A 12,181-nucleotide genomic window follows, 5' to 3' on the forward strand; every position below is an offset into this window, starting at 1 on the left:
TATAGGTTTTGATTGTAAATTAAATATAATTTTCATTGCTGTAGGTAGAGGGCAAGTGCACAACTGATCACATCTCTGCAGCAGGACCGTGGCTGAAATATCGAGGCCATCTGGATAACATTTCGAACAACCTGTTCATAGGGTAAGGTGCTCATTAATCATTAAGTTCGCTTTCTTTTGTGAACTGGAGGGAAAATAGAATCACAAAGTTCATATTACATTAAAGCAAACTTTCAGAAAAGATGCTAGCTTAATCATAGGGTAAAAGGTTGTTTGAAAAATGATGGTATTGCCCTTAAAAAATTGTTTATTCATCAAGAAGACTGCCTAGTAGCTTTACAACATTACTGATTTTTGTTGTCACCAACAGTGATTGTCAGTTCATGTTAGTTGCCTTGGACACTACACACAGACAGTCATGCAATACTGAAACTGGTATTGGTGTGTCATTTTTGTTATTGGCTAAACAGTATTTCAAGATGAATCAAATAGCAATATGTGCTAATCACTACATCTTCTCATGAATGAAATGTCTTAAAATGAAGGGGGAAAAGTAACTACAGTGAGTGTGTGCGGTAACTCGTGGTGCAGTTCAGAGAATGCATGGCAAACTGTGCCCATACAATAGTTTGTGGGCCTAGACCAAGGGGTATGGAGTATTTTTAGAATTTTAGATGATGAGTAGGACTTGTTAGCATCCGTAGAAAAGTTCCAGTTTCAACCCTGTTAAAAACTTGCATAATACTGACCTTCAAATCTTTTTGAAAGAAAACACCTGGCTACACTATTTTTTCTTTCCCTGAGAGCTGGAGGTGGTGGTTGGGGGAGGGGGGTGTTTCCTCCTCCTCTCTCCCTCCCCTGACTCACCCCTCCAGCACCTGTTGTGCGCACCCCTTAGCATGACAACAGTGCTGGTTGTACTAAATGATGATAGCTATGTTGTAACATCATCTATGATACTGTGTATGGAGGGAATGGGACCATAGTAGATGGTAGCAGCAAATTGACATTAATTTTTCATTTTTATACATAAAATGTTAAGGTCAGTATTAATCTTGGGCACAGTAGAAACTTATGTCAATTAATGAGTAATGGATCACCCTGTAAGATAGATGTCAGTTTCTGAGCAAGCTGAATTTGATTATGGTTGTCATGTCTCTTCATCTGGTGGTATCATAACAGTAGAAGTATTGGATTACTATACATATATAATTTTTTCGCATTGTGTACGCTGTAAGACCCGGGGATTGGTTCATATTTGGAAACCTGAGGTACATTAATTTTCTGGCATTGCTGTAGCAAAGCGAGTGAGTGAATGTTTGGTTGATTGATTATTTCTTGAATTTCAGAGCTGTGAATGCTGATAATGGTGAAATGAACAAAGTGAAAAATCAACTTACTGGTGAATGGGGACCAGTCCCAGATGTCGCGAGAGCTTACAAAGCTAAGGGTATTCGTTGGGTAGCTGTTGGAGATGAGAATTATGGTGAGTAGTGTGCTTCACTGGTGTCTCGTACATTACTAAGACTTGTTTGTTGGTAAGTGGGCACAATGACAATTGACGGCCATTAGCATGCTGAAACACAAATTGGTGGTGTGTCAGATAATTCTGGAGATAAACAAAACTTACCTGCTTTCACGTCAGTTGCAACCACGTTGTTGCTAGTCATTATAGGCCTAAGGAGTGATAAACAGTTTCCATTTGAGGACGTTGCTGCAGCGTGTATGCAACACAGTGCAACTCTGAAGATGGTGCACTAGCACCAACACGTAGGCAAGGGATAATTGTAGCATTTGTGTCTTTCCAACATGTGTGCGGTAAATGTGGAAACATGAACTGTGCAACGTTATTACCGACATGCTGTTATTCTTTTCTTGGCCGCTGAAGGACAAGCACCAGACGACATCCATTAGAGAATGAAGAAGGTGGGTGGGGCAGCATGTCTGTCAAAAATCATCATTTTGGAATAGTGTGCCAAGTTCCGTGCTTGTCACAATTTGACACAAGACACCAGACTGTCTGGGAGGCTAGCCTCATCAATTATGGACAACAAGTGGGTGGTTGATGATGTGATTAGGGCAGACCAGTGCATAACTATTTGTGCACTAGCAGAGGGTCTTGACATCAGCTTTTGTAGCATGCAACACATTATCTGGCAGGAGTCAGGCTACTGCAATTTCTGCAGCTAATTAATGCATACCCCAGGCATTAGATGCGAAATAAAAAACAATCTGGTTGGCTGTTTGCTTGAAGCACCTGATGGTGAATTTCAGTGTTGAAGGGAACACATTCCTTGAGTGCACTGTTGCAGCCGACCAAAGATGATGCCACCACTGGGAACCAGAGTTGGTAGTGTAGAAGATGTAAAGGTGTGATCCACCATTCCCTCATTCCAAGAAGTTAAAGAGCCATTCATCTGTGGGAAAGGTGATCCTCACTCTGTTCTTTGATTACCAGGACCCATTGCTTATTGATTTCAAGGTACCTAGTGTCTTCATCACTGTGGAATGGTGCTGCACAACACTGGAGAAATTACAGCTTGCAGTTAAGGCAAAACATGCAGGAAAACTGCAACTAGGGGTATTGCTGCTTCATGATAACACACATTATAATATCGCAAATGTAGCAGTGCAGAAGTTACACCAATTCAAGTGGGAAACACTAGGGCACCCCTCCCACTTGTCGTGATCTTTCTTGCTGTTCTTACTGCACCTTCAGTTCCTTAAAAAAAGACCTTGAAGGGTCAACAGTATGTCTGGGGTGAGGATGTGCAGCAGGTAGTTATGGACTTCTCCACACAGGAGGACATTTTGTTTTACCAAATAGGTATCTTCAAACCGATGCATCAGTGGGATGATTGCCTCAGTGCTTATGCCAGTTTTTCCTGGGTGGATTCTGAACTGTACAGTCTTTGAATGGGAACTTTTTGGTTGTCCCTTATGTATTTGTTGTTGTTGTTTATGCTGTGTGGTGGATTGGTGTTAAAGCAGCAATGCAATATGTGTTGTTTCAGTAAGAACTGTATCAGCTACTCCAGTTATTTTACCTTAACATAATTTCTTCTGTCTTTATCACAACAGACCTACAGAAACGTTCACATTAACTTGTAACAAGTGCTTCTTGCCTTTCTACAGAGAAGAGGGGGTGGGAAAACCATTTATTCCCTAGGGAAGAAAAACGGAAGCTTAAACGAAGATCAGAATTTTCTTTTGTCATTTTGATTTTGCCTTTTTTCAGTGATTAATGTGTGTGTTCTACCACTCAACCTGTTCATAACTTTCAACCAATCTTGTTGTGAGAATATTGTAATGGACAAAGAAAAAAATTCCCGGATTTCCCGGTTCAAAATACATGTTCTCCCGGGTGAAAATACGCTTTTTCCGTGTTAAGTGACAGTATACTCTTCCTCGTCACTGTAAAACTCATCAATCCTCTGAATGTTTATGGTTTTATATACCGACATAGAATTTCCCGGCACTTTAGAAAACGAAACTCCTGGGGGAGAGGGGGGGGGGGGGGGAGGGGGGGGGACATGTATGCTGCATATTTTCGTATTATGATGGTATAAATTTGAATTCCACCAAACACCGCATGTCACTTTCCAAAGCATTGAAATTGAGATTGCGATGCGCTTTTGTAAGCCGCCCGCTGATGACAGCAGAAGACACGTGATGTAGTCAACCAATAGCAAGATTACTCTTAAGTAGCGCAAACACACAAATAAGAAAAGTTCATGCTTTAAGTTAAGATACATCACACAAATGTGCCAGTAAAATTTTTAATAACTACGTAAATGTCTGATCTGGGCTCTAAATTCTTCTAAATGGTCGTCCTCAAAGAGTTGATTTTTAAATGGAGTCAAATGCTTGGTGATTTAAGAAATTCATCGTACATTCTCACACATAGTTGATCTTGCGCAAAACGAAATTTACTTTGAATGTAACACTTTTCAAACCACCATTCGCAATATTTTCCCGCGACCTGTTAGAAATACTTTCATTTCAGCTGTTGCAAGAGAGCACCAGATGACAGGCGTCACCTCGCTTGCGCAGCTACGATAACGCAGGAAGCCCATATGTTTGTAAGGGTAAAACAAAACATTAAAAGATCTTACATCATGTCATAAAAGAAACAAGAAATCAGAAGATACTTCAAGAGCATCAGAGTTTTGTGATCCATACTAAAATGCATAATTCGGCTTATAGTACATAAAGTATGTCCACATTCGGATCTAAATTTTCTTGGAGTACCAGTGCTGTATTATCTCATGTTTGGTTCTTTATTATGGTATAATGCCGTACATGCACTTGAAATGCAGCGAACAGTTGAAACCAGCCAAGAGTATGAAATTAAACACTTCGTTTCAAATAAATTGACTGCCTCAGCAGAAAAGATTAATAAAAGCCAAATCTCTTTAGCAAACCGACAAAAATAACTTCATTGTTCTGCAAGGCGATTAATGGTTGACTGTCAGAAAACTGGAAAAAATTCTGAAACTAATAACATATTTTAGCCTTCCGTTACTAAGCGAACGTATTTTAATTCATTTGATAGCTCCTGGCCACAAAAATCAATTTCATCATCATTTAATGTGAGAGCAATAAAGGAAGACAAAACAACAAAATCACTGAACGTAAACACGGGTCACGTGGAGATGACCCAGCTCCCCACCACAACTCGAACTGCTCTGTGCATCAGCCCCAGATTTACTATATTTCCGAACCGGGGCAATATTAGGTAGTGGCGCCCAGTCACACTTCCGCAACCAGAAGTGGGACAACGTAGTACTCATACGCGACTAAACTGCAAGTGCCCGCGCGCAACTACTCAAACGACTCTAATTTAAACAGTTGTCACGTCATGCTCATCGGAGGCAATTTGTTGTTATGAAGCATTGCATAGTCTTGCTAAGCCTTCGACACACTATGCTGTTGGCAGATGCTTGTATGAGCACTGTGCTTTGTTGTATATGGCGCATTTCCTTTGCAACTTACGTTTTATTTTCGTTTTGTTTCCTCTCGTTCATGTTTTGTTGCTGCAGTATTATTCTGCAGTAGTGGGATTCAGTAATATCCTTTGTTAGAGTATTGGTTCTTACCAGTCAAAATCACAAAAATTTTGCTGAAAACCAAAACACTGAAAAATTACTGGAATTCTAAACAATTCCTGGGTTTTTCCCGGTTTTCTCCTGGATGAAAAAATTCCCAGGTTTTTCCCAGTTCTCCTGGTTGTCCCGGGTCGTATACACCCTGTTGTTATAACCTTAGCTGAGTGGTGTGACCAGTAGTGATTGAATTCACACTGTTGTGTGAATTCAGTCACTATCAGTCACACCACTCGGCTAAGGTTATAACAATTATAACAACAATTAAGATAATACGAAAATATGCAGCGTACATGTTACTGCGTATGCAGGATCTTTCCAAAATGTGTTTCTTCCACCCTGAGTTTCATTTTCTAAAGTGCCGGAAAGTTCTCCGCTGCAGTATAAAACCATATCCACTCAAAGGATAAGTTTTACAGTTCCGAGGGAAAGTATAATTAACACGGAAAAAGTGTATTTTCACCCAGGAGAAAATGTATTTTTAACCGGGAAATCTGGGAAAAAAAATCCATGAATTTTTTCCTTATCTGCGTATACACCCTGATTAGAGACTGAAAGTGATGACAGTACATCAGTTGAGTGACAAGCACTCACCAGTTGTACAAGATAAATACATCCGCTGTGCTCCAGCCAGCTCCTCCAAGATTCAGGTTCACAGGAAGCCACTGTGAAATACACGGTTAGACTCCATAACTATACGGAAACTAACAAAAATGACTTCAAGTTTCGGGATATTTTAGTCAAAGTACAGTGTATGAGTATACTCAGTATTTTATTATTGGTGGACTTCAGAATTTTGTAACTCATTATTTTGAGCTTTTAAAGCTATCTTTATATGTTTTCATGTAATGTCATTCATTATAAGATGTTTTTCAGTAATAAAAAAATATTATTTTTTGGGACATAATTTGAAAAAAAGTTAAGGAGTTAATGAGAGTGTCTGAGAGTGTGTTCTGTTTTAAAAAGACAAAAGAAAGAAAAGACTATTATTCCTTATGTGACTCAACACTAAATGTTTGTCAGGAGAAGGAAGCAGCAGGGAGCTTGCTGCACTGGAACCTCGTTATTTGGGTGGTCGAGCCATCATTGTGAAGTCATTTGCTCGTATTGCCGAGACCAACCTGAAGAAGCAGGGTCTACTGCCACTCACTTTCGCTAATCCTGCAGACTATGACAAAATACAGGCTTCAGATAAGATCTCACTTCTTGGACTTCAAAATCTTGCCCCTGGAAAGGTAAGGATTGATGTGCACTGATAATTTATTTCTCTTTCAACAACTTCTCCGTAGTTAAGATGGTATCTTGAATATCTTTCATGAGATAAAAATTGAAGATAGCTAGGTACTCACAGTTAAAACACTCACTCTGCCTCATGACCTCATTGCTAGCCTGTTAATATAAATTAGCCTCTTTTGGCCTGTAGATTGTACAGGAACCACATGCTGGTAGGGAGAGGGACAGTAAATTTTAAAAATGATTACTGATGATTTCCATTCCTTTGCTCCGAGCTGAGATACTGTGCAGACTGCTCACAACCTACCCAAGGCTTCAGCAGGCACTGCTGACCTGTTGCTGTTCTCATGGTAAGGATTGCTGATCGTGAGATGCTGTGAACGGACTTCATTCACAGTCCCTGGCCAATGGGAGTATGAGGCCAGGACTGCATGCTCCTGGCCCGCTCTCTTGCCTGCCTACACCTGACCTGCAAACATGTCCCTCTTCTGCTCTCACATGCCATCCTTGAGACTTGGTCATAGTGGCTACCTTCCCAAGCAGTTAGTTGCTTCCCCAGATGCCTCAGATGTACTTCCCGTTTCATGAATAAACATTCCTGGATTCTTTTTTGGAATTTATTGCTTTATTATTTCAATTGATGTTTCTGATCCAGATGCCCATATCACACTTGCTCCTGCTATCCTGCACAATATTGTTGGTCGAATGCTATTTCATACATGTACAAATATTACCTTCCCTTCTACATTGTTTTGTAAGTTGTCAACATAAGTTTATTTTTCATCAGTATTTCATTGAGGTAGTGTGATTTAAGGTAGTTGGTTTTGTCCCTCTATAGTTCTCTAATTTGGATTCCTACATAATGAAATTTGATGAATGAGTTGTTCTTATATTCATGTAAAGAACAGCTGCATTTCTCATTTGATGTCTATACATTTCATTGAGAAAAAGAATATGACTGTTTTAATGGCTTGAACTCTGAAGTTATATTGCTACTTGAGATAATGTTGAATTATGTTCATTTATAAAGGGGAATGTAATGTTGCACTTTCTTTTGAAATGTTTTTGCAGAGCAGTAATTAGGTTTTAATGTATCAGTGATGACATGCTCGTTATAGATAACTGTACAAGGAAACCAGAGACCAGAACAAAATCAGAATATTACAGTCATCCCCAAGTTTCTGGTGCCGCCTCCCAATAAAATTTACAACTGGGGCAGTGAGACACACTCTACCTGTTGGAAAGCTTGCTGTGACACGTCAGTGAGGAGCTAGTGCTGTAGTGTGATAGTTTGAATGTGCAGTGAATAATGATTCTTCATATAAAAATGGCAGCAATGTGTGGGGAGGAAGATGGTGCACTGTGTTTGTGTGGATACTTCATTAAACACATTGAAAAGGCTTTTCTGGCAGGTGGAACAGGGTACAACCAACTGCATATTGTGGTACACATTGGAACAAATGATGGCTGTTGTGTGGGCTCAGAAGCCAAACTTAAGTCAGTCTAGTGACCGGAAACCTGCAGAATTGTTTCCAAAACTGTTTGTGGTCCCCCTGGTTTTGATTTGAGTGGAATTTATGAACCATGGACTTTGAATGTTGTGTGGCAAGCTGGGCTGTGGCTCAGCTTTGGGGGTCCCCTATATGGACCAGGGGTGTACTACATGTCAGAAGTGGCTACCCACACCACAGACACTGTGTGGGTTCCACAAAAGGATATTTTGGATGAGGTGGCTATCCATCAAGCTCAGATATTGATATATGTAGGTCACCCTGAAATATTTATGTAAGATCCAAAAAAGAGTCTACTAAAATTCTAATGATTAGCTGCAGAAGTTGGCAACAGTGAAACTTTTGGGGTAATTATATCTTAATATATAACAGAGAACTGTAGAGAGGACCTCAGCTTGCTAATACATAGGTTCCCCAATCATACTGTCATCATGGAAGACTCATCAATCATCAAAAATTGATAGTGGTATTGTAAGGGGATGTGATGCGACATCCTGCGAAACTGTATGAATACCTCCTCTGAAAACAATCTAGAACAGACAGTTGGAAGCGTGCGTGTGATGGAAATGCATTAAATCTCATGGTAACAAATAGACCTGACCCTCTAAGGAGCTACACACTGAAGCTAGTATTGGTGACCATAATGTGGTTTTACCAGCAATGATTACCAAAGTACAAAGAGACTGTCAGTTCATATTTGTTAGAGTAACTTCAGACATTTAGCTCTGGCCATGAACAGGTAGAAAGGCTAGGAGGTTGACCAAGTATTGGGTACAGGTGTACTTGGTAGAACAGTTCTTGGTGTGAAGGAGCCTCAGTGATATACATTCTCTTGTAAATAAACAATGATTGCTGTATACAAGTTGTGAAACAAAGCACAAGAGTGTGGGTGCAGAAATGGTAAGGCAAACATGTTTGTCTAAACAGCAATGTACAAAGCCATAATTAACTGCTGTAGGAAAGTTTTATGAAAAGATGTCTCCCAGAACCCATAATTCTGGTTGTATGTAAAGCCTGTGAGCTATACCAGGGTTAGTACCCATACACTCATGGCTTACACAGGATAGCAAAAGCAAAAATAGAAATGCTGAATTCTGTTTTTCAAATGTTCCTTTTTAAAGGAATTTCCAGGAGTGCAGCTACATTACAATTCTGGCACCACTGCAAAGACGAGTAACAGTGATATTTGTGACAGTTGAGAAACACCTTAAGTGCAGTACCTGTGTGATTCTATACACAGTCAGTGACTGCAATAGCCCCCCGGCTAACTGGAATATACTATAGAAACATCAAACAAAAATTTGTGACTGGTAGTTTCAAGAAAGCGCAGATCACACCTGTTTACAAGAAGTGTTGCAGAAGTGATCCACTCAACTACCATTCAGTACCTTTCTGTTGCAGAATCTTAGAATGTATTACTAGGTCAAACAGAAGGAGCTATCTTGAGAAGAATGACCTTTGCCATGCCAACCGGCATGGATTCTGAAAACATGGCCATGTAAATCCAAACTTGCACTTTCCCCACATGACATCCTAGTCAAGGCTGTCAGGTTAATGCAATACTTCTTGGCCTGGAAGACAACATTAAGAGTAACATTGGACTTTTTCATATTATGCAGTTACCTATAATGAAGTGTCTGAAAAAAATGCAGAAATACTTTATCAGCGCATGAAGATTTCAAAGTTGTGCAATTGGAAACGTGTTTAAATGTTCAGAAATGTAAAATTGTGCACTTCACAAAACACAGAAACTAAGTATCCTAGAACTAAAACATCACTGAGTCATAGTCGGTTATCTCACTAAAAACCTGAGTATAATAGTTTGTCGCTTTTTGAAATGGAACGCTTGCATCGACTCAGTTATGGGTAAAGCAGGTGGCTAACTTTGGTTTAATGGTAGGATACTGGGGAAGTGAAAGAGGTCTAGAAAGGAAATTGCTTATAAAACTTTCAAGCAGCACATCCTAGAATATTGTTTAAGTGTATTTAACCTCACCAAATAGGACTAACAGTGGATGTTGAGTGTATATAGAGGAGGTATAGACACACAAACTACACCATCAAATTCTATTTATGAAGCTTGAAGTATCGATACTAAGTGAAGAATCTAAGAATATACTAGAATTCTCTACATACTGATCCCCTATATACTGAAAAGACAAGATTAAATTACAATGTGCACAGAGGTATTCAAGGAGTTCATACAGACCATAAGTTGAGGAAACCTTAATATGTGGTTCAGTGGGAAGTACTCTTTGACATACATTTTGGTGGTTTGCTGACTGTAAATGTAGAATATGAAAGCCTTATTTATTTGGCATTTTGCTCACTCTGTATTAACACATTTTAACAATATTTTAATGCTGCAGTATTGTAATTTTTGCTGTTTGTTTCAGCCTGTAACTGCAGAACTGAAACATGCAGATGGCAGGAAAGAACGGATACAATTGAATCACACACTGAATGAGCAGCATATAGAATGGTTCAAGGCAGGGAGTGCCCTTAATCATATGAAGAGAATTGCAGCAGGAAAGTAAAGGAGATATGGTACACCATTATTTATGCAAGAAGTAGACAATTGAAGGACTGTAACAAGTGAAATTTTGTGTATATGATGAACATATTGTTCTATGTTCGTAATACTACACATTTGTGATAGAACATATGTGCAGTAATTTACACACACTGAAGTATTGTAAGATAAAATGATGGGAAGTCCAGGATGGAATAATAATAATAATTATAACAATAATAATAATATGAAAAGGGTAGACTGCTAGTCATCACATAGAGGAGGTGTTGAGCCACGGAAAGACTCAATGGAAAGACTGTTAAACTTAAGCTTTTGCCACCTTAGACAGTAGTTGTGTGTGTGTGTGTGTGTGTGTGTGTGTGTGTGTGTGTGAGAGAGAGAGAGAGAGAGAGAGAGAGAGAGAGAGAGAGAGAGAGAGAGAGCACGCGCGTCGCTTCTGATGGAGGACTTTTCTGTCTGAAAGCTAAAAGTATAGCAGTCTTTTCATTGTGCCTGTCTGTGACTCAATGCATCCTGTATGTGGTGAGTAGCAATCTATCCTTTCCATATTGTTAGTATTTAAGTCTGTTATTCTAACCATTTTATTGTAAATGGGCAATTGTTACACAGTGCCTTCTTTTCTGTAACTAATTTTTGATAATTACTGAAATCAACGCCAACATTTAACTGCTGTACGTAGTATATTATGGTGCTAATCATGATGATGGTATGTTACTAAAATATTATGGTCTGCTGTATGTAAAAATTAAAAACAGACATCAGTGGAGCAAGATTCACAAAAGTTGAAAAAGATGCAAGAGAACTGGAAATTTCTCCTAAAGATATCCAGGAGCACAATCTGCTTGAGAAAAAATCATGAATGTACAAAGATTTCTAGGAGTAGCTGAAGTTGAAGACAGGGAGGGCTTGGACCAAAGAGAATAAAGAACAACATTGGAAACGAAAGGAGGAGGAGGAGGAGAAGAAGAAGAAGAAGAATGGAGTCATATGATTGTTTACTGAGTATGGACCAGTGCAGCCCTAAAGACTGTATCAGTTGAAGTAAGGCTATTAGTTTTATACTCATTTCCTAAAGCATGGAAGGAGCCTGGATCATGCAAATATGTTCTACTCATAACTAGGGTATTGTGGTGTGTTAATTTCTGTCTCTGCAGCTGAGACACTTGTTTGCATTGACAAATGTGGTATCTACATTCCTATATGCCTATTGTAAGATAGACCCTGAGAGCTTTCTAAACATTCCATTGTTCTGTAGTTGAAATTTCAATGAGATTTAAATATAACACGTTTTGTGGAGTTTGTTATTCAGATGGAAAATAAATTGTGGTGCTTACTTCAGAATATAAGCTTTTTTCATATATTCAATCAACTTTCTTATTGTCTTGTCATTTACTCCTTTATATCAATGTTCATCCGTAAATATTAACAAAGTCTCAGTAATTCACTATTAGTTCAGAGAAATTTAGCAGTTTTTTTATGTATATGTGCATGCATGTACATGTTAAATTGCCTGTACATAAATGTGGTATTTTCATATTTCAAAGCTGAATACCCTTATAAGTAAAGCTATGATCAGAAATCGATAAAAAGAAAAAGTATCTTTGTGCTCACAACGTGGCAGTGACACACACACACACACACACACACACACACACACACACACACACACACACACACAAACTACAAATGTAACTGCACGATCCTTTGGAAATATTTATACCTTATTTTGGTAAAGAAAAAGATAAAATTTATCAGGTATTACAGAGAAAATTTATCAGTAAATCCAGTCAAGGGACACT

The 12,181-nt window shown here is 38.9% G+C and overlaps 1 protein-coding gene across 2 annotated transcripts in view; it reads left to right on the forward strand.

The window, feature by feature from the left end:
• LOC126457849 (aconitate hydratase, mitochondrial-like) overlaps window positions 1–11,703 on the forward strand; it is a 74,927-nt gene extending 63,224 nt beyond the window's left edge. For both annotated transcript variants that reach the window (XM_050094489.1, XM_050094490.1), the window contains exons 12-15: window positions 45–142; window positions 1,350–1,486; window positions 6,129–6,340; window positions 10,246–11,703. In XM_050094489.1, coding sequence (XP_049950446.1) covers window positions 45–142; window positions 1,350–1,486; window positions 6,129–6,340; window positions 10,246–10,386 — 588 coding nt within the window. In that variant the 3' untranslated portion in view covers window positions 10,387–11,703. The remainder of the gene's footprint in view (window positions 1–44; window positions 143–1,349; window positions 1,487–6,128; window positions 6,341–10,245) is intronic.
• The last annotated feature ends 478 nt before the right edge of the window (window positions 11,704–12,181 follow it).

The sequence above is a fragment of the Schistocerca serialis genome, chromosome 2, assembly GCF_023864345.2.
Source record: "Schistocerca serialis cubense isolate TAMUIC-IGC-003099 chromosome 2, iqSchSeri2.2, whole genome shotgun sequence".
Classification (NCBI taxonomy): domain Eukaryota; kingdom Metazoa; phylum Arthropoda; class Insecta; order Orthoptera; family Acrididae; genus Schistocerca; species Schistocerca serialis.